The sequence below is a fragment of the Toxorhynchites rutilus genome, chromosome 2, assembly GCF_029784135.1.
Source record: "Toxorhynchites rutilus septentrionalis strain SRP chromosome 2, ASM2978413v1, whole genome shotgun sequence".
Classification (NCBI taxonomy): Eukaryota; Metazoa; Arthropoda; class Insecta; order Diptera; family Culicidae; genus Toxorhynchites; species Toxorhynchites rutilus.
Genome location: NC_073745.1, coordinates 176,491,788 through 176,515,790, shown reverse-complemented (window position 1 = coordinate 176,515,790; position 24,003 = coordinate 176,491,788). Strand labels below are relative to the sequence as shown.

General features: G+C 39.3%; 1 protein-coding gene across 2 annotated transcripts in view; it reads right to left on the bottom strand.

Annotated features, from left to right (window-relative positions):
* Positions 1-24,003, bottom strand: part of LOC129771215 (cytokine receptor-like) — a 75,197-nt gene that overhangs the window by 7,614 nt on the left and 43,580 nt on the right. For both annotated transcript variants that reach the window (XM_055774639.1, XM_055774638.1), the window contains 2 exons: positions 18,105-18,259; positions 16,614-17,524 (listed from right to left, as the gene is read on the bottom strand). In XM_055774639.1, coding sequence (XP_055630614.1) covers positions 16,614-17,524; positions 18,105-18,259 — 1,066 coding nt within the window. The remainder of the gene's footprint in view (positions 1-16,613; positions 17,525-18,104; positions 18,260-24,003) is intronic.

Sequence of the window (24,003 nt, the reverse complement as noted above, 5' to 3'; positions counted from 1 at the left end):
TTAGAATGACAAGTTTGCGATTATACCTCGATGATGCTAACAATTTGGACTCATGAATTATTTGCTTGGTGCGTTAGTTTGCTGAATCAAACGCTGGTTTAAAGATGAGGAGGAATACTTGGTTGCTCTTGAATAATGTATTTGTTGAACATATGGGAATGTAATTTTATTTCCTCTTTCTATAAATTACTCTAGAGATAAAGCATGACTATCATGAGTTTAATAATCGATATATCGCATACTCTTGTACTCAGCTCTGTCTTACTCGTTTGAATAGTGAGAAGTATTTAGAGTAGGTCAACGTTAAAATCATTTTTTAAGAATCGTTTCTACAATTTTGATGAATAATAATATCTTCTATATATAAGAATAAACCCGAATTTATCCATCTCATGATCAGTATAATCTGAGCTACTCTCATATGAGATTCTGAAGTTTAACCATCTTATCCTTCCCATTCTCGTGTAATTTGATATACGGGACATGAGGTTTGATATAATTATTTAAAAAGAAACTGGTCAGTAGCGTTGGTTAGAAGCATAATTCCATATGACACACCTGATGTGTTTCAAGGAATTTGCCAAAAGTAGAAAATGATTCAGATTTTCTTTAGACGGATATGAAAATTATGGGAAAACAACTAGAGAATAATTTAAAAATGATTAGTTTTAAAGCTTTGCAATGATAGATTCATTTTTTTCCTTATTTGAAACTTAAATATTCTTTCATTCAAAGTATATCTTCAAAAATATATCCTTGAAAATATATCTATTACGTAAAAACAAAAGATCAATTCTCGCGTAACTTTTGAAAAGGTCCTATGTAACAAATGTAAACAAATCGAGTTAATGGATGCACGCTATTAGTTTTCAATCATTGAATGTATTACAAAAACAACCGTTCACGTATCTATCTTCTTCATCTTTTTGTCGCCGATACAAAAAATATCCAATGTACAGATTCGAATTTTAAGCACCCGGCTGTTACTTCGGACGCCACTTTCCTCCGACGGCCGAAACGTCCGAAGTAACAAAGCAGTCAAAACAACTCGCAGTCGTACTTCGGTCGTTTTGGAATTTGTTTCTTACAGGTGTTATTATCAATTTCAGTGCAATTCAACGAGTGATAACAATAATAATCAGTCTTTAGAACGAAATGCTGATATTTGGATTGTTGTTTGAAACTAACTAATCAAATTCTTATAGTGCAACGTAATATGTCCAATGTGCAATCGCGGGCAGTCAAAACGTCCAATGTAACATTTTTCGCTCCGAGGCTTCAACCTTAATCTCAAATCACGGAACAATAGTTACGATTGGTTTTACAAAGTTATTCTTGACAGCTAGTGGTGAAAACAGTGATAAAGATTGATAGCTTTTAAGACAATTCGCGAAATAATGTTCGGGTCTTCAACTACGTTTTTCTCGAGTTACGCGAGAATTGTTTTATTCGATGTAACTATCGTCCTGATTCGGGTCTTGTTCACCAATTGCGAATGTTTGAATTACAAAAAGCAGCTCTGCAATGTTAGAAAAACATTACAGTTATTATTTTACATTCAAAATATCAACAAATCAATTTTATACATATTCAATCATAATAATCGTTTTGGGCCAGTGGCCTCCAGTACCATTTTATGGGGTTACAATACTCTGTTAGTCTAGTCCTTTATATAGAAACGAAAACAATTCTATTCATTTAGGACAATCGAAATTAGACCTTTCGCCATGTTTTAATCGATCTACGAGAGCTACATTTTTAATCCTCAATTACATCCAATAGCGCATTTATCAAATCCAAATAAACAAATTTACGTTGTCAGTTAAACAAATACTCTCCAAATTAGCTACTTCGTTCGGGAATCCCTCGAGCTGTGCGATGTGAAACAAGTACTCTTCAGCTTTGTTGAGCTCGACCGCGGTTGTATCCGAGACACGACCGCTTAGGACGTAGGACTACGCAATTTTTTTTTTTTTTGAAATTTGTTGGTTTATGATTTCGGATATTATTTGCGAATACGTCGAAAGTTCATAAATAACTCTTTAGTAAAAAGTTCCGGGAACCCTGAAAAAGGTTTAATGGCTTGCATGGTTTGGTAGAGTCATTTCGAGAAGCAACGATTCTTTGTTTCTTTATATCAATGCACGCATTGCACTGAATATTGAACGAGAGGCTTTTCCATGCATCGCCATTCAACAAGCATCAAACACGCGTCTAACAGATGCACAAAGTTGCAGCGATAAACTTCAAGTGAAATATTCCCTAGCGTCCACAGCTCGAGGGGAAACATAAAACACAAAACGAGCAGAATAAGTGACCTTTGTTGTTTCGGGCACAGAGAGATTCTTGGAGAGCTTGGAGAACAGCAGGCACCGAAACTCATGAAACCGTGAATGGTGTATCCCCTGGATGTCTCGCTGTGTGCATTTACAAAGGTATTTCCCTTTTTGGACGCACGAAAATCGCTACGGATTAATTTCGCTTCCTGATGCGGAATCGGAAATTTCGGACGTTAACAGTGAAATCCACAATCGTGTCGAGTTCACCCTCCCTTATCGCTGGCAAACAATTGATTCTCGAGATCAGAGAGCGTACAATCGACTCCAGTTGTCCAAACACCATACGCAGTGTATCCATCACAAATCGAATGTTTGACGGATGCATAAGTAAGCATTTCACCGCTTCGTACGCCTTGCCCTTCAGGCACCGCTGTAGTCGAATGGTGTTTTCTTCTGATGAGAATCCGCACATTGTTGTGGTACTATTGAAGGTTGACAAAAAAAATTATAGGAGGTTGTGTTCAAGACACGAACGCATTGATGACGTAGAACTACGTTGCAGCTTAATTCAAGTCGCTTGTTTATAACTGCGGATATTATTTTATAATGCTACGACACTACCAGCCTTGGAATGTTTTTGTTTTATTGTAGAATCATTTGACGATAATTGTTTGATGATTCATTTTTGTGCTCGCAGAACAATACATGCTGGGGCGGAATAAGATAAGCGCAGCTGTCATCCTTAGTGGAGAAAGTTTTGCTACTGGCAAGCGAAACCAAATCACATACAAAATGTCAGAACGACGCTTTTTTCTTGGTGACTAAATAAACGAAATAAACTCTAACTGTTAATCTCAACAACCTCGAAAAGAGTAGCACTGCTTCATAATGATCAAGATAAGCGCAAATGCAATCCTAGTTGAAAGCAGTTTTGCGACTGGCACGCGAGCCCAAATAAATTAATATCTTAATATAACTTATTGAATAACTTGGTATTGCTCAAATAATTTTTTGGTGGACAACCTTAATACCTGCTTCACCATAACGGCAGTTAAATGCATTGATTACAGAAAAAAAATGTAAACTGCTTGGAAAAAGGCTGAATATTTGCCTCAGCAGAGATTCATTACCAACACCCTAGAGTAAATATTTCCCTCCCGTTATCTCCCCTCCTTGTTTATATTTATCATTACGACTGCATAATTTGCAACACCAAACAATCGTCAATCATAGCATAATAAATTAGGCGATTGTTGCATCGTTATCCGAAACGAAGACATGTGATGACGCAAAACAAGGAAGAACAAGCGATATTCATTTTTCGAGACTTTAAATATCTTCAGTTCATTCGTCTCTAACCTTCAAAAAGGCCCTTGGAAAACTTTACTTTATCCATAATATTACTCCTCCACCCCCATTGCCTTAAGAAAGGCATTCGATCCCTCGCCGTCCAGCTCGCCCAGCAACGATGTTGTTCAGTCGATTTCCTCACGAAGAATGAAAGTTTGCCTTTTTTTACATAAATTGTATTTTATTGTTTGGTTTGTGTATGTACAGAGTTTCAATTTTATAAGTGATACAGCTCTAGTGGTTTTTCAGTTTTGTTAGATTAGATTTCTACTAAATATCAAATACTGTTTTTATAGTAAAGGTTTGTATGTTTTTTGTGCTTTGGCACTTGAAATTTAAATTGAAATTGAAACTACTTATAACTACTATTTACACTTAAGACTAACATGTTTACGAAAAAGAAAATTTAAATTTAAACAAGTGATCTGATGATTTTTTTTTTTATCTGTATTATAGTGATTTTCAACTCATTAGGCTGGTTCGTCACTTTTACTTCCATTTTTGGAAGAATGTCGGGAGTGAGAATTGAACTCGTGACCTTTAGCGTGAGAGGCATGGATGTTACCACTACGCCAGATCGCCTCCACTATCTGATGAATTGAAATTCTGATCTATTCGCTTTTTCCATTAAGTTTCAGCGAGTTTCTCTTCCACTAGGAGTATGGCTGCTTCGTCGTATAAATCGACTGTTCTGGTCCCAAACGGTACATTTAGGATCATCCGGAGAAACCTGTTCTCATGAAAGTTTGCCTCAGTGAGATCCACTGTTTATACTCTAGGCAAATATAGTTACGATTTCCCTTTCGTTGCTCGTCGATAAGTTGCTCTGTTCGGGTAAGCACACAAATGGACATAACAAATGTATGAGGAAATAGGAATGCTTCCAATTTTCATCAATTTAATCCATACACAGACTATGGGATTGTAATGTATAGCATATCAAACAAAACTGAAGGAATTTCCGATTCGTTTGGTATGTAAATCGCCAAAATCCGTTCGCGGCAAAAATAGTTGACGTTACCTTTATTTCATAAAAACGTGACCTGTTTTCTGATTTGGCACCCTTAATGAAAGACGTAGTTCTACGTCAAAAAACGGCCTTTCTTTGGGATGGCCCGAGAATGTGAGCAGGTCCCTAGATATTGACTGTCGAGCAGCAAGCTGTTGACTATTCAGCGGATTATGCTGTCTAGGGAGCTCCGGTAACCCCATGTTGTGCATCAATGTAGGTTGAGGGATATTCTGTGGCTTGGAACGTACGGAAGTCTATTTTCATCAACTGAAGCAGGAATGTTATTGTCTGGTACCGCGACGTCTCGCACAGTATTCGGTGGAACTTCATCCAACCTTCCTTCTTCGAGCATCGTATTGTTCCACCCACTCGTTAATTTCACTGCCTCCACCGTACGCTGATCAATCTTGCTCGCTCATTTGTTCGAGGATACTGTATTTTGACGTAGGACTACGTCTAACCGGAAGATATAGGGGGTGAAATGGAAATCTAGGCACTGAACAAGTAGGAAAAAATGCAAGATTTGGAACGCTTATAACTCGAGCATTTCTCAATAGATCGCAAAGGTTTTTACATCAATTGATAGGAAATATATCTACGCATCTATCATAACGAATAACATTTCATTTTTCTTGAGATAAATAATTGAATAATTGTGAAATATCAAGCATTGTCCAAATGCACTATGTGCCCATTTTTGATTGGTCCATTTTGTGCTCCTCAAATCGTACCGACCAAAACGGGCAACCAGAGCAGCAGCGAAATACAATGAAGCACGATTGGAAAGGAAAAAGAAAAAATATGAACGAAACATTGGTGGCAGTCTCACACATGCGTAATTCTCGAGCCAGCCAGTCAGCTTAAAAATCCCCGCTCCGCTGCCGTAACGATCATTCTCATCCAAACCGTACACCACATCGGTTCGCATCACAACACATCAACAAACCAACCCAAGCAGCCATGTATGGACATGGTAAAGGAGGAAAAGTGAAGGGAAAGGCAAAATCCCGATCGAACCGTGTTGATCTGGAGTTCCCCGCAAGGGTAGCTAGGCCGAGCGCGTTAGTACCAGTGCACCAGTCCACCTAGCCGGCGTTATATAGTTTCGGCCGCCGAAGTGATCGAGTTAGCCGGCAAAGCTGCTCGCGACGATAAGAAAACCCGCATTCGGAACAGAACACATTCGGTTCGGTTGACATCAAGACAACAGGCAGTTGCAGCGAGTGGCGAGCGGCAAACGCAATCGCAAAACGGCAGCAGGTAGCAGAAGAAAAAAGTTTGTTCTTTATACAAACGGCCTTGGTGGCAAATCCAGAATAAGGCGGCATCGAGGGCGTTCGAAATGGTTTTTTTTCAAAACCACGAGTACTAAGTTTTCTAAATTGGGACCATTCCATAAAACAAGGCGCTTTTCAGGGCCATTAAACCTTCCATAAAAGAAGGAAATACAGTTCAATGCTTTCTAAAACAATATTCAAAATAATAATAAAACACAAATTGATTTTTTCATAATTTGTTTGCCAGGATATGATGAGTATGTGAATTTGGCAGTTGTTCTGAGCTTATTGATTTTCTCTCAATTCTTAAATTGCTTCTAGATTGAAAGTACAGTAATTTACACTTATCTCGATATTTAGCTAATTGGACGGACCTGTAATGCGACATATTTAGTTGGACATTTTTGTAAACATAGAGTTCGGGGTCCAAATTATGACCCCACATTGAAAGTCGACACTGTACCGCTGTCATCGCAAATGTTCAATTACAGGTTAAAATTACCTCCAATCCGATACTGAGTGGTGGTAATGCGACGTGTCATTGAATGTAATTTACTGTACAACATGTCACAAGCAGGATGGGGAGAAATTTTCCAACTGTGAAAGCTGTGGCGAGTGGCAAACGCAATCGCTAAACAGGAAGGTTTAGCCGAACAAGATGGGGATATCCAGTGATAACAAAACAATAAACTCTTTAGATTAAAGATAATTTTGTGATCCTGAAAAGGACCCTTTTTAGCCTGCATGTGAATCCAACGAGCGAACAAATCGTAATGAATGTATTTTTTTGCCATCGCTGCCTTTTAACGCTCATTCGTTCGTCTCGTTGGACACGCCCCTTTGACTGAGTCTGCCGATTTATCTCTATCCTGTGAGCGTGTACCGCTAGGGTATAAAACGCGCGTACCTCAAAAAAATATCTCATTTTCTTTCAAACCGTAAACCAGTGTGGTTGTACGGCATCGTTTAACATCGCATCGCATCACATCATAAAAAGAAAACAAGCAGCAACGTGGACGTGTGGACGTAACAAAGGAGGACAAGTTAAGGGAAAGGCAAAGTCTCACTCCAACCGTGCAGGTCTCCAGTTCCCAGTTGGTCGCATTCACTGATTGCTCCGCAAGGGTAACTAGGCCGAACGGATTGGTGCCGGAGCACCAGTATACCTAACAGCGATTATAGAGTTTCGGCCGTCGGAGTGCTCGAGTTGGCTTGCAAAGCTGCTCACGACAATCAGAAAACCCGCATCAAGAACAGAGCAGCTTCGGTTCGGCGCTCATCAAGGCAACAACTAGTTTCAGCGAGAGGCAAACGCAATCGCAAAACGGCAGCAGGTAGAAGAAAGAAAAAGTTTGTTTATACAGACTGCTTTGGTGGCAAAACCAGCCACCGTAAAACACGGCGCTTTTCAGGGCCATTAAACCTTTCAAATAAGAGTTATTAAAAGTTTTTCACAATACCAATACACTATAAGTGACATAATATGACATATAATATAAACTGATTTTTTTTGTTTATACTTGTTCTTGAACTTATTGGTGGTTGGGGTCTTTTAAATTGTTCATTCAGTTTTCACAAACCCATGTATGGTTTCCGAATTAAAAGTGGCTTCAAATTACAACACATTGTATGCAGGATGGCATTAACGAATTTTCTCGGTAGCAAGAACTGCTTTCTTTGGTTGATAACTGATGTTGAAAATTGACTGACGTTACATCTGCATTGCATAGAGAAATAACTAAGGAGCAACACGATGAGCTATGTATTTCCTGCTGCTCTGTTCTTATTTTAAAGGGCTTTAATTCGAAGGTCATCCGTCCCTGTATTTACTGTTGGTTTTTCAGAACGCTTATAGCTCGTTTATTTCTCGAAAGATCGTAGAGTTCGTCTCCAAAACCTCAGTTCTTTTTCATTTTTATTTACTTTGTTTGCGGAGACTACAAATCTTACAATTCATTCGTCTCCGAAACCACAGCTTAAGGTACGGTAATGTGCTCAATAGTGAAATATATGATAGTGAACGAACTGATGACCACCTATGCATTCCCTATCACAGCCAGCCATCATTTTGATTGTACGATATGTGTATACGCCGAAAGATGCCCGACGTTGAACATTTAATAAGTACAAAGCCTTCAGAAAAAAATTAAGAATCAAGTTTGTAAAAAAAAACGCAAAAACACAACACCAAAGGTTCTTTTCAGAACCCCCAACATGTTCATAAAGAGTAAACAGTAAACTAATACATTTTTCAGGTAGAGAGGTAGGTATTCACGTAGGAGAAGAAAATAAAACAATATATTTAAAATATATATTTAGCAAAAGCTGTCCCCTTTGTATAGTTCTACGTCACTCCGGTTATGTCACCGACATTACCCACCCGTCTTTTTTTCCTTGATAAATTCACATTTGAGAGCATATTCCTCCTCGAAATTCTGTAGTTGAAGTTTAAGGGAATGACGAGAGCCAGTTGACTTCGCTTTTTCCCTAGGTGGTAGTTACAACCTCCTTTTGAAGTAGCGCAATCGCCTGGTGTGGTTGTGCGACTGGTAACACACCTGTTAGATTTTTAAAGAATGAATTTGGCTTAGACAGCACAGCTGATGAAACAGTTTCATTTTTAGCAGAACTCCTGGTTACACGTATGTTCTGTTGCGGTGATATTACTCCTTGTACGTTCGGGTTTTGAGGCTTTCCTACATTTTTGACACCACTCGTTGTTGGGATTTGCTGATCGGCGGTTGAACTTGTCTGCTGGTTCCCGGTTGCAGCTGCGAATTTGGGACAGCACCAGCACTTGTTTCCAACTTCGTCCGTCACATAAATACAGGGTTTTCCAACTTTAAATTCCGAAAGTAAATTGAAATAAAACACACTTAGAATTCGAATTTCGATGAAACTTTTATTTCAAATTCAAGTTTAGTTTATGCCATTATGTGTGAAATACAACATTATTCAAATGTCCACCTAGGGCTTCCTCGCACACCTTGATCCGGAACAGGTAATTTTCGATGACTTTTCGGCACATATGGGGCGGTATCTCGGTCATAACTTCACGAATGTTGTCTTTCAAATGTTCAAGAGTTTGCGGAGAGTTAGCATAGACACGGTCTTTCGCATAACCCCACAAAAAAAAGTCTAGCGGGTTCAAATCGCATGATCTGGACGGCCAATTGGCATCACCAAAACGCGGAGTTATGCGTCCCTCAAATTTCGTTCCCAATATGGCCATGTTCGGTCGTGTTGGCACGTGGCGCCGTCCTGCTAAAACCACATGTCATCCGTATCCATATCTTCAATTTGTGGCAAAAAAAATCGGTTAACATGCGGCCATAGCGCTCACCATTCACAGTTACCGTCTCGCCGTCCTCATTTTCAAAGAAATATGGCCCGATGACTCCACCAGACCATAATGGGCACCAAACAGTGACTTTTGGCGGATGCAATGGCCTCTCAACAATCACGTGTGGATTTTCTGAGCCCCATATATGGAAATTTTGGGTGTTCACATAGCCACCGAGCTCGAAATGTGCCTCATCGCTGAAGAAAATTTGATGCGAAAATTCAGCATTTTGCTGATGTTGTTCGTTCACCCAATCGATGTATGCCCGACGCATTCCATGGTCATCACGCTCTAATTTTACTACCAGTTGGACTTTATATGGATGTAGGTGCAAGTCCAAATGCAAAATTCGCCACAATTATGTGTTTGACAAGCCCAATTGCAAACGCCGTGGAATCGAAACATTCGGGTCATCCTCCACACTGGCAGCAACAGCAGCAATATTTTCGGCCGAACGCACATTACGATGATGCACAGGTTTCACAATATCCGCTACGGATCCAGTTTGTTCGAATTTACGCACTACATTAGCGATTATGTGCTCTGTAGGCCGCCCATGACGACCAAAATCCGTCCGTAATGCTCGAAAAACATTTGCCGGTTTTTCATCATTTTTGTAGTATAATTTAACAAAATTAACACGTTGTGCGTTGCTAAAACGATCCATATTGTAAAATGGCAGACATTCAACTAACGATATGACGCTTTGGTTGACAGCTATGCCAAACGGTTGTCAGCGCAGGGCTGTATACTTTCGGAAGCCCGAAATGGAAAACCCTGTACAACGGTAATGGTACCGATCGTGACAGAGGTCGCACTTAACCATTTCGTTAGTGTCGGGGCCTCTACATATTTTGCATGCTCGCCCTGGTAGAGTCGTTTCCACATTTTCCGCTGTGGTCAACACATGCACACCATCAATGTTTGCTCCACGATTTGGGTGTGCCTTTTCGGGAACAGCATCCGTGACCGGCTTATTCGCGTTACGGTTCGATATAATCCAGTTTATTCGACTAAACGAATTTTATAAATTGTTGGCGCACCGAAATAAATATATTCTCCGTTTTTATAAATCCTTTGTATGTTCACTTGGATGTAGAATTATAAAATTTGTTTACTATTTCCACCCGATCAGTAAAACTGACGAATGTTTTCTTGGGGTGCCAACTACGTTGAAGTTGCGAATTAAGATTATCGGTTACAGTCGTACTTAAGTTATTTCCTGATGAATCTACTTTTGACGAATAAAAGTAGTGACAGCAATTAGATTTAAGTAGCGTTAGGATTTTTGACACCGTACGTTTTGGATAAATTGTTAGATAGTTCCAATAGCTGTAAGCCAAACTTTAAGCTTCAACAATTCCTTTAGACTTCCTTTCTACATCACTTTTATTTCAAAGGGAAAATAGTTTTGGAGAAGAACAAAGGCCATTCTTTTCCAAAACTATTTTCCCTTTCTTCGATTTCTTGTTCTTTTTCCTCTTCACCATCCCTATCCATATCCATTGACCACTACTCTGCTGAAAATTTGGACTGTGTGTAACCTTTCGGTCGAGGTATGGTTTCTTCGGTTTGGTTTGTATGTATGGAGAAGCGCTGCCAGTCGAGTAAAGACGCGCTCTGATAACAGCACTTGTGGTAATCCCGATTCGGATAAGGTATAATATTCGGAGATTTGGTTTCCCAATCACTGAACACGTCTTACACTTCCGGGAGTATCTTTATTCTGCCTTTCTTTTTTACAATTCATCTCAAAGCCTACTAATATTTTATAATGAATAGCACATCTCCCTTTTCTTGAAATTTTATAAAATTAACAATGTTTGATCATTTAAAAAAGTTCGTCAACCACACCATTAGTATTCATTACTAGTCTAAAGCAAAGGAGCAAAACCAGTGTTGAGAGTTTCATTTTCTTCATCGCCAAATCCTGCAAAATCCTCTTCTTCGTCTATTGACTTTTCAGGATCGTTTTCATTTATTCGTTCCTCTGCCGAAGTTTCAGGCACGTTAACGATCTTCTTCAGGTGAGCGACATTTCTTTGATATGTTACTCCAGAATTCGGGTCTACAACAGTTGCTCTTGGTCCTGACCGATCCACTACGGTAAATTTGGTTTTATTGAATGCTGTTGTTAATTTGTTTCTTGGTGTTAGATTCTTCATGAGTACAGTATCCCCTTCGCTGATAATAGAAGTCTTCGCATGTCGTCGCATATCTTCTCGCTCCTTTCCTTTATGTTTGTTCAAAAAATCTTGATCTCGGTAGTCAGATGCAGGTGGAGTTGTCTCAATATCATCAATGGCTGGTAACTTGCTTCTGATTGTTCTTCCATAACACAATTCTGTTAGTTTTTTACCCGTTGTGGAATGAACTGTTGTGTAATACATGATTAAATAGTCTTTCAAATCTTTTCTCCAGTCTCTGCCAAGTCCGTAGCTAATCTGCAATCGTTTTAGCAGTGACCTGTTTTGTCGTTCCACCAAACCGTTTTCCTGCGGCCAATATGGAGCTGAATGGTTTAGAATAATACCATGAATCTTACAATATTCCTCAAATTCTTTGCCAATAAATTGTTTAGCATTATCCAGCGTGATGGTTTTTGGATATCCTAAGCGGGTAAAAATCTTGCTTAGGCGCTCAACAGTTTCAGAAGCAGTGATGCGATTCATGATTTCAACTTCCTTATATCTACTGAAATAGTCAATAATTACCAGTAGATGTTCACCTGAAGGAAGGGGACCCATGAAGTCAATGGCGATATCAACCCACGGCTTCGTGGGTAATTCTCTCCTGCTCATTGGTTCTGGTCGGCTCGGAAAACCAACCAACTGACAACCTTCGCATGCTTTGCATTACTCCTTTGTTTCACGATCCATTGAAGGCCACCATGCTCGATCTCGCAACCGTCGCTTCATAACAGATTCTCTGGGATGACCTTCATGTGCCAGCTGTAACATCCGTTCCCTCAATTTCTTGGGAACCCCCAGTTTATTACCTCGGATCATAATATCTCCTATAAAACCTCATTTTGGAATGGTTCAAACTGTTTTGTTACTGGGGTTTTCCAGATTCCAGCACGAAGACATTCTCTTACTGCAGAAATCTCTGGATCATCACGTGAAGCTTCCTCAATTTCGTTAACATCTATCGCCACAGATTCTTGAATTGCCAAAATCATGAACTTGTTGTCCTTTTCGAAGTCATCAGCACCATCCGAGCAAACCAACCGAGACAAAGAGTCTGCAATGTTTCCGCTTCCTTTACGGTACTTCACCGTGAATCTAAACGATTGTAATCTCAAGACCCATCGTTCGATTCTTGCGCACGGCGTGGATGATGGACTGAAAATTACTTCAAGTGGTTTATGATCAGTCTCCAGTTCGAATTTTCTGCCAATCAAATATTCAGAGAATTTTTCTACTGCCCATACCAAGGCCAAAGCCTCTTTCTCCGTTTGGCAGTAACGTTTTTCAGTATCAGTTAAGCTTTTACTAGCATAGCTGATTATACGTGGACAATCATCAGTGTGATCTGCAAATTGTACAAGAACTGCACCCAAAGCAACCGGGGAGGCATCAGCTACAACCCTTGTGCGGAAAGAATCATTAAAGAAAGCAAGAGTGCTAGCATTCGATATCAACTGTTTTAGCTTCTGAAAACTTCTTTGATGTTCATCCGTCCATTTAAATGGTTTGTTAACGCAGATTAGTTCTCGCAATGGAGCAGTGATTGTTGCTAAATCAGGTATGAATTTTCCAACATATGTAGCTAAACCAAGAAAGCTTCTCACTTCGTCTGAGGTACGAGGTTCATGAAATTTTTTTAAAGCTTGAATTTTCTGATCAGTTGGTCGTATTTCCTTCAGATGAAATAACATGACCAAGAAACTCGAGTTTTTGGACTATGAATATACATTTATCTTGATTCAGCATAATGTTATTATCTTTTAATACGGATAGAACTTTGGCTAGAGCAATATTATGCTCTTCTTCCGTTTCTCCGAAAATGAAAATGTCGTCAATATAATTAATGACATTTTTACACCCGGCCAAAATTTGCTCCATAGTTTTTTGGAACATTTCTGGAGCGCAAGAAATGCCAAACATAAGTATTTTGTATTTATACAACCCTTTGTGACATATGAAGGTTGTAATAAAACGTGATTCTTCAGCTAACTCAATCTGGTGAAATGCATCCTTGATGTCAAGCCGATTGAAGTATTTGGCTGTCTTCAAACTTGGAAGGAAGCTTTCAAACGTGGGCATCATATGATGTTCTCTCATGATAGCCTGATTGGCACGCCGCATATCTACGCAAAGACGAAGATCTCCATTATCTTTGACAATGGTTACCAACGGTGAAACCCATTGCGCTGCTCCTGACACAGGTTCGATGATATCTGCTACGAGTAATTGGTCCAGCTTCTCTTCGATTCGACTCAGGAGTGCAATCGGAGGACGTCTGACTCGCTGAGCTATTGGAGCAACGTCTCTGTTGATTGGAATAATCAGCTGAACATTTTTTATCTTCGGAAAACGTCTCGCTCCAACTGACACAATGCTGTTTACGGACAAGTTTGGTTCTTGCAGTCCGATTTTTAACACGCCAAGGTGTTTTGCGGTGTCCTTTCCCAACAGCGGTTGAGAACCTCCATCGACGACGTAGAAAATAGCTGTTTCCTTCCGCTGATCGTTTTCATTCCCAACAACAAATGTTGTCTCAAGAACATGTGACACAACTAAGGGTTTCGTGTTACGGCCATACGCACGCAGAATCGTATTTGGGACTTGTTTCGGTTTCCAGCTTTTAACTCCTTGCTCAAGCATGCTTTGCCAAGTGTCGTCATCGATTATGTTCTTGCTGCTACCGGAATCAATTAGCTTCTTAATAAGTACACCTCCAACGTTAACCCAAAGGAATTCATCTCCATCACCAATATTATAAATGAAGCTCGAACTATTTCCATTCTCTGTTGTTGATATCGCTCGTACATTATCTGTTTTAACTTTCTTACGAGCTGGATATGGGATTGGATCTTCATACCTACGTTTCGTCGTTGACCGACACACTCGAGCGAAATGTCCAAACTTACGACATTTTTCGCATTGCTTATTACGAGCTGGGCACTGTTGATCATTTCCGTAATGGTTCCTTTGTCCACATCGATAACAACATCCATTCGCTGGCTTGCCACTTCCATATATACGATTCACATTATCTTGACTCATACGTTGAACTGTCATTACATCACCGTTACCATTTCCAGCAATTGCTTGAACTTGCTGCTTAATCGATTCAAACGAAGTCACAATCCTGGATACTTGCGACAACGTAAGCGTTTCTTCGTGGAGTAATCGTTCTCTCAACTCAGCCGGTGCGTGGTAAATGATTTTGTCGATAACACGCAAATCTCGACTTTCTGCTTCTGTTTTCCCAAAATCGCATCTTTTCGCTTTTTCGGTACATCGCATCAAAAACTTGGTCAATGGCTCACTTGTTCCCTCCGGAGTTATCGTTGGAACCATTTTACAAAACTCGTTCCGTTCGAACGAATCGTGCTGACTCGGCGAGAAATGTCCATCTAGCTTTCCAATAGCTGTTTTAAAAGGGTCTATTCCCTTTTCAGCATCCTCTTCAACGTCTGCGCCATCGATCGAGTAAAACAAGTCCTGCAATTCGAGTCCGCCTTTCGCCAGTAAAAAGTTTTTCAATTTGGTAGCATTTTTCTCTTCACTAGCAGCGACGATTACTTCGAAATTTCTTTTCCATCGCAACCATTCTTTACGAACTTGCGAATCTGGAAGATGACTTAATTTGAAGGGATTGATGTTCCAACTCTCCATCAGAAACGCTCAGTAGGCGACGGATTATATGCTGAAAATTGTTTTTTATGTTCATTATGTGACCATAGCAACGCAAAAACAACCTCAACGGTTTTTTTTTACCTTTCCGTTCCAATTCAAATCGACGGCTTGAGCCTATTTCTACTTCAGGTAGCGGCTTCACGCCTTTCCTTGCTCACGTGCAACGGATTCTTTTCTTTTCTGCTCACATGCAGCGGCTAACACACCTTTTTTCTGCCTTTACGCAGCGGCTAATGCCTTGATTTCAAGCAGCGGCTCGACGCCTGTCCCTGCTCTACAGCAGCGGAAATAACCTTTTTCTGCTTATTGCAGCGGCTGTTGCCTATTTTCTGTTACCACAAATTTTTAACAGAATCTTAGAAACTGTGACTTCGTATTTTAATATGTTCTCGCTCTTACCTTTAAAGTGCGAAGAGTACGTTTCCGCTCCTCGTCGCCAGATGTGGTAATCCCGATTCGGATAAGGTATAATATTCGGAGATTTGGTTTCCCAATCACTGAACACGTCTTACACTTCCGGAACTATCTTTATTCTGCCTTTCTTTTTTACAATTCATCTCAAAGCCTACTAATATTTTATAATGAATAGCACAGCACTCATGGCCATCAAAATGTTATATCGAGTTTATACATTCTATACGATTTTGGATGCGCATAGTTTTGTTGATATTTCATACGATTGTGATTGGATACGAATTCATATGTGATTCAGCATGTGCAAAATTTATGCGATTTCATGTTTACTGGGAACTGACAACAGAAACAGTCGTGGAATTCGAAGCGGACGTCGTACTATGGGGTTTACATGTCCTTAGCCCATTTTAGACCAAGCGTTCGAAAAATTGAACAGCAAATTTGATAATTTTTCATGGCTTTGGAAAACAACCATTTGGTAAGATTTTGGCATAAATGGATAGCTTACTATCGATTTCATTCAATTTTGTATAACTTTATTGGGCAATAAATTCGGTGTAAAGCAACTATGTACGGAAAGTACATAATCTAACAAGAAACAACACCTCATAAAATTAAAAAAAGTGTAATTTTTCCTACAGCATTACTTTGATAAAAGATCACACACTGTGATGTAAGAAGAAAACCATTGAATTGAACCTCCTACAGATACAAAAATGTAGGTTTTGGTCAATGTTTTTGTTTGGGTTTTTTCGATTTTTTGTCATTTTCCGGAAAACGAAAGAACGGAAAAAAATAATGCTTGAAATTAAACCAATGACTTTTGTTAATAAAATAATGTTTACAGCTTAGTCGTTAATGGGTTAAGATCGCATCGAATCCAGTAGGGACAAGAAGAAGCGTGGTAGTTGGAACAACTGGAGTAGGACTGGGGAAAAATCGGGGTAGGAGGTCTGCAGCTATGATAGCCGGGTTTATTGATGATCTAATGGTTGAAATTAATTTTAATACCTCATCAATGAATAAAAATACTATCTATCTGACAATTGAGATTTTTAATTAATTACATACCTGATTGGAATTCCATTTCTTCTAATGTCCGTGATCTTATATCGAAAACCATTCACAGAATTATGTTTGCTTCTCGGTATTTCTCGCCAATATACAAATATGTCATTGTACACGTTAATTTCGAACCCGCCGATTGCTGTTTTTGGTGGTTCATCCGGTCTTCGTGGCAAAGTATTGAACAGACAACTCGAATAGTTCGACCACATTTCCTCTATGTTCTCTGCTGTTAATGTTCTCATCCTTACTCTGACATCATATCTCGCGTCTGCATATTCTAGATTCTCAATAGGTAGAGTATAGTTCGTTACTGATTTAGATATCGCATCGGTGCTGACCGGTTTCCAAGATTTATTGTCAAAACTGGATAATATTTTGACTTGGAATATAAAGTCTCTTTTGAAGGTTTGTAGCTTATAAGATATCGTCCAGTGTAAAATCGCACTGTTAGAAGTTATGTTATTGGCCTGGCATTCTGAAGGTGCCTCGGGGATAACATTATTGAAGTTGTTAACCTCGAAAACCTCGCGATTTTTCCCGAACGAGTTGTTGGATACTAAGACGAAATAATACAATTCATGAGATTGGCGATATGATGAATCCAAATCGATTGAACACTTCCATGTATTGTTGAACTGCCCTTCCAGGGGACAGTTAAAATCGACGGGTGACGTATCAAAGCGGAAACTCAAATCGTATGTTGTTGGTATCGGATTATATTCCTGTCCGAACGAGCAATTCATTTTTTGCCAATTTTCTGAACGACATTTGAAGTTTGTTACGTTGTACGGTTTGTAGCCTACGAAAACGCTCCGCATGTCGACTCCCTTAGTAAAATTCAGCTTACAAATATATTGAACAGCACTCACTGTTGCGTTTTGCACATTAAGTTGAATAGTTGTCTCATTTAAAATCTGTGAATATATGATATATAAAAAACAGTTTTAAATTATTGAATTGGCCAGAAATATATTTCAGTTCACACAAATGTTAGTGTTGTACTTGTTCAATTATTTATGTCATAAAGAAAACGTTGTTCATGACCCATAGAAAAGCAAATTCTATGTAATTTTGTTTACAAATATAATTCCAGGACCACTTTCAACATGAAGAGGAAAGATTTCGTCCTTTCCTTATTTCTGCTTAGGATTAGCCAAGTGAAGTTTATAGCGTTCTCTTAGTACCAGATAAGAGAAATTAAGTTTTAGAAAAAAAACTCACGAAGAACAGAAAAAACCACAATTGTTGTCCCATCTTTTCCTTGAAATTGTGACTTCAAATTATATAAAGCAAACAACTGACTGTGTATTAACTATATTCTAAGCTAGTATAATTTATATGTCTCAGTTAGGCCAGATTTTATAAATGTGAATAATCATTAAAAATAGCGTTGAACAGAAATTAACGTCTATCAGTCATTTATGCTGGACACATCAAACCATTTAAGTCATCGTGTTAGTAAATTGTTCATGAAGTTTTCTAGCAAGAGCTTACCGTTATATACTCTCGAGAAACTGGTACATCTTTAATGAAAAACATAAGATCGTTGCTGCTGAATTTCTTTGTCTCTGGATCTGAACTGTTCAAACTACAACTAAGATTATACGATTGATTTACTAATCGATAAATTGGAGCCTGTGGAGATATCCCTGGAATAACAAATAAAGTAATTTTAGAATAGCATGAAGTTATGAGCATCGACATAGTAAATGAGAATGGTGGAAAAATAATTATTGAACTAGATAAGCGTAAAGAATTCGTTAGATATTTTATGATTTAGATTTGATTGGAAATGATTGCCACTTAGAATAATTATAGAATTCATATTTATACGATAAATATATACTTGGGTGCCAATGAATGTATGGGAAAACATCGACCCTAAAATTTCAAAAAGTTACCCTATACATAATGTTTACCACCTCGAAAAAACACCCTATGCCAAATATTAGCTCAATCGGAAATAAGGGAGAGTGGTGCAAAGCGGTCAAAGTTTGAGTTTTTTGGAAATCGAAAAATGAGGGAATCGGGGATCATCTCGAAAAAATATTTTTTGTCAAAAATCGACACTCTGGGACTGGGACTTTTTGGAATACGAGACGAAACGTATGGTTTTAAGTGCTAATAAAAATAATTATCTCAATTTTTCATTCAGAACTTGCTGCGAAATATTGATTTGCACGATAATATACCCTATGCAAAGTATTAGCTCATTCGAACTTCATTTATTAGTGTTGCAGACGTTAAAATTTGAGTTTTTTGAAAACCGAAAAATCACCAGAAATCGGGGTTTTCAAGTCCCAGCGTGTCGATTTTTGCCAAAAAAAATTTTCGAGATGCCACTAGATCTCGACGTTCAACGACGGCATCAAAAAAAATTATAGGAGATTGTGTCCAAGACACGACCACATTGTTGACGTAGAACTACGCTGTTATTTTATACAAGTCGCTTGTTATTAACTTCGGATATTGTTTTAGAATGCTGCGAAATTTTAGAAATAGCTGTTTATTAGTAGAATGGTTTGATCGCCCTGGAATGGTTTTTTTATTGTAGAATCAGTTCAGTACAATTGTTTGATGATTCATTCTTGCCCTCTCAGAACAATACACAAGCTGACCGCATGTCGCACTTTGTTTCATGTCAATGCATATAAAATTTTCCTCGAACGCAATTCCGGTGGCCTTTTTCACAATTGACTACAGGTGATTATAAACTTGTTGCACCAGCACCATTATTACACATCTCATAACTACATCAATATTTCTTTCGCACCGCATGGAAACAACAATGACGCCAGTTTGATGTAATGATTGCAAGGCCAGGGAAACAACGAGTAAAACCTAAGCTCAATCCGAAACGAAGACATGTGATGACGCAAAACAAAGGAGAACAAACGATATTCATTAATTCGTATCTGGAACGATACTGAAAGTTTGCCTCAGCGAGATCCAATATTTATGCTCTAGGCAAGTATTTCAGAATGATTGAAAGCCTCCGTGAACAAAGAAAAAAAAGATCATTAACCTTTTTTTTTCTTTGTTCACGGAGGCTTTCAATCATTCTCCTTCGTTGTTCGTCGATAAGTTGCGCGTTATTGACGGCACATATGCTTATTTTGTTTGTAGCATCCACATTGTTGCGTGTCATTATGGTTGGTAGTCCTGACTCTTTCCTCTGTACATCAACAAATCTCCAAAATTCTTGTGGGTTCTTTTTCAGATTACTCTGAACACGGTCCAGATGAGCTCCAAATAGCGCTCTGTTCAATTGTTTATAGTCTTTGTTGATTTCTGAGTAACGGGCTTTCCAAAAAGCACAACGGAGATTGGAAAATTTCCTTTCCTTTTAGAACGTTTTTCCCTCTCCAAACGTTTCAAAAGATGATTAGACCATGGGATAACGGGAGTTGCAGGCTGTTTTCTTGGGGACAAATCGATCAATCGCATAGAGGATAACATTAGATAAAGACTGCGTGGCTACCTCTATATCGCTGTCAATCAGAATGTCGTCCCAGTTGATACTTGTGAAGAAACGATTCATTGATGAAAAATTCGCTTTACGATAATTGTAGTAAGTAGATTCGATGGTTTCAATAAAGACGAGTGGTGACGTTTCGAGCAACGAAACAAGAAGCGAAGGATGATGACGACATATTTTAACTAAAGCGGAAGGAGCTTTGATTACCGTTGTGTTGTGATCCATTTCTGAATTGGTGAAACATAGGTCGAGCATACGATTATTACTGTGAGGATTCCGTTCATTTGACACAAACCGACAACACTAAAACTGTCTAGTAAACGTTCGGTTAAACAGTTCATAGATGAGCGTGAAGAATATGGGTACAAGTGTTTACTTGTACTCTGAGTCCACCTAATACCGGACAAATTTAAATCACCAAGTAAAAGAATGTTGTCAGTCAGTGACATTCGATTTGTTATCCAATTGAGCGAGGAGATGTGCAGTTGTTTACAGTTGAGTCGTTTATGCGATCTGGAGGTATGTATGCAATGCCAATATAAGTGGTGTGGCTATAGAACGACACGGCAACCCAAATTTGCCCAACAGTACAGCCGTCAGGAGGAAGCAACTCTCGTGATATGAATTTCGAATTTATGGCTAGTAAAACTCCGCCACCAGTGGTCTTCGTACTATTTTCAACGGATCGATCTGAACAATTGTTGCGACAACGTATTACTATTGAGCCACGTTTCGGTGAAAGCATATACATCATATGCCGCATCAGAACATGCTAGATGATATTCGTTGATCGAAGTGTTCATTCCGCCAACATTTTGGTAGTATATAAATATGTCGTGGCTCGAGTCACAGTGGGTGAGGGAGCTTTGTATAAAAAAAGCGGCGGAACTGCTTTGATGATCAACTGACTCAAGTTGTAGGTCATAAGGTGGCAGCAGCTGAATTGCCTCTGCTGATGGTTTCCGATTAGAAAATGGAGATATAGACACACCTTCAGGCCAAAAATCATTGGATAAAATCAGTCTAACGATTGTCTCGGGAACAATAATTTTGAATGAAATAAATGATAAGGGCGGCTCCCCTTCTCGATTTTGACGTAACAACTTGTGACATCGAATATTTGACGAGTCACAGTTGCATCTCTTCGAAATATAATGAGTTATATTCTCTGTTGTTTCTGTTGGCACGAACCTCGGTAAGTAAAACCAACCAGAACGGCGTACAACAGGAGCGACAGAGAGTGTAGGAAGTGTAGGCGTGCGGCTTACATTACCTACAGTAGACCTATTACTAGCATTGCCTGTGTTAGTTGGTAGACGCATGTTGCGATGTTTAGTGAATTGGTTCCGGATCTCGGATGACGAGTGTTGGTACTGGTTGTGGGTTTCCGTTGTCCACTTTGATTGGTAGCTGGTATCTATGAAGATTGAATCAGTGGCGTAGTATCATAGCCAGCTTCGGCTGGATGAACAATTTATGGCATTGCTGGTATAGCGATCCTCGGCCAGTTAGGGGGGTTCATTTTTTTCTCAATGACACTCGATGCCCGTTCTCTGCAACACACCCTCAAACAGCAAGCACGAACGTTTCACTCCTTGTCTTTATCATCTACGTGAGTCGAAGGGATCCCATAGAACCTCCAAAACGCACACGTAGCACATCACCCGATTTATGGTAGCTTTCATCATTCTGAATGTTTATCCAAGTATCTGCCATTATCTACCATATCTATTCATGATCAAACGCTACCTTAAAGTCGATGAAATATGAAGTGTAGACACGTAACATGTTTTGCAAAATCTGTCGGATTTCGAAAGGTTGACCTGTTATAGCATTTTGAAGTTTATTTGTTTATGAGCTTCAACAATGCCAACACAATTGCAGTATTTCAGCTTGTTGCCCTTCTTGACGATGGACAGACGACTCCTTCCATCCACTCTTTCGAACGTTTTTGCTCATCCCAGACCATCGGTTGTGTCTTCGATGTAGGCCCGTTGATCCAACCATAGCTCGCCTTCTTCACGCTTTCTCGTAATTCTAATGCCGAGAACGTGCCTCTCCGAGGTCTGTCATTTAGATCCGCCTGTCAAATAAGCTTCCAGCTTGCGATCGTTCGTATTAATCAGGAGGTCGTCAACATCATCTTGTACCCGCGAACACACCAGTACAATCAGGGATCTAGACTTAACTACTTCAGTTCGAACTCTTCAGCACCTCAGCGCCTTCTTGAGTTCGCACACTTTCCTTTCGTGTTGCAATTTGCAAATCTTCTCATCCCGAAGCCCGAAGAAATGCTGAAACCACATCCGTCTAGTCCAGGGGTTCTCAGACTATGTTGGGCAAGAGACCCCTTTTCCAGAATGAAGTCATACCTCAGACCCCATATAGCTAAATTTCTTTGAAAATCCTACTACTAGGTTTTTTTTTCTTACTGAATAATTATCAATTTAGAAACATTGCAGTTAGTTCAATGAGTAAACTTGACATTATTTTCTCATCATATTCAACAAAATAAATAGACATGAAATTCATTATGACATGATATCAAGAGTAATTAATAATTATCAAGAGTAATTAATAATTATTAATACATATAACTAAAACAAAATTATAGGAGGTTGTGCCCAAGATACGACCGCATTGTTGACGTAGAACTACGATGTTATTTTATATAAGTCGCTTGTTTATACCTTCGGATATTATTCTATAATGTTGTGAAACTTTAGAAACTACTGCTTAGTAGAATAATCTCTGAAATGTTTTTTCGTTGTAGAATCAGTTGACGATAATTGATTGATGATTCATTCTTGCCCTCGCAAAACAATACACTAGCTAATCGTATGTCGCAATTTATTTCTTGGTTCACATTGGTGGCTTGAAACTACTAGGAATATAAACACTTCTAGCATTTTGCGCTATTCTCAAAAGAAACGCTTCTGTTAATATTACTGCTCGAAAAGAGTTGCATAATTTTCTCATGCTCGAGAGAAGCGCAGCTGTCGCCCTTAGTGGAGGAACTTTTACTACTGGCAAGCGAAACCTAATCACTTACAAAATTCCAGAACATTTACTTTCTTGGTGACTAAACAAGCGAAATAAACTCTGTTTTGTTAATAACAATCTCGAAAACAGTATCAATTACGACTGGCGCGCGAACCCAAATAACTTATAACATTCCAGTAAGACATTCAAGATGCTTGGTTTTTCTCAAATAATTTCGTCATAGCGCCAGTTTAAGGAATTGATGCCATCTCAAAGGCACCAACGAAGCCCTTATGTTGACGGAAAACAAACAATGGCAACTGCTTGGAAAAAGACTGAATTATGCCACACAGCTTGTACTCTGCTGTAACACACATTGATGCGAATTCGCTGATGAGTTTCTCAAGAGCGACCGCCTTCACCACCAGCGGGGGGAGCTTGATTTTGGTTGCTGCCTGGGTAACGGCGCTTACATTTTCGACCGCCGCGCCGAAGTCGCCTGCTTCGCTGTTGTTCGATGCGGTGTCACACTCGCGAAGGCTCGGTTCAGTGCGAGCGCTTTTCACTGCACCAGCATCGCGTGCATCAATAGACGACGCATGCCTCGAAATTTTATTGTCCCTGGCAATGTGTTCGTTTTTTGCAGGGCTCGAGCCTGCCTTCCTCTTCTTCTTACTCATTACACACTACGCGAAGCGTAGAAAGCGGAAAGAAAAACACACGATACGAATAACGCGAAAAATGAACAGAAAAACCAAACGACGATATATATCCAAGTTGGATTACCACTGGTGGGGTTCAATCTTAGATCGAAGCGCAGCGAAAGCAAAGTGAACTGGATTGCTCAACAGTCCGATGCCGAATGAAAGTTTGCCTCAGCGAGATCCACTGTTTATACTCTAGGCAAGTATTCCCCTTCATTCTTCTACCTTT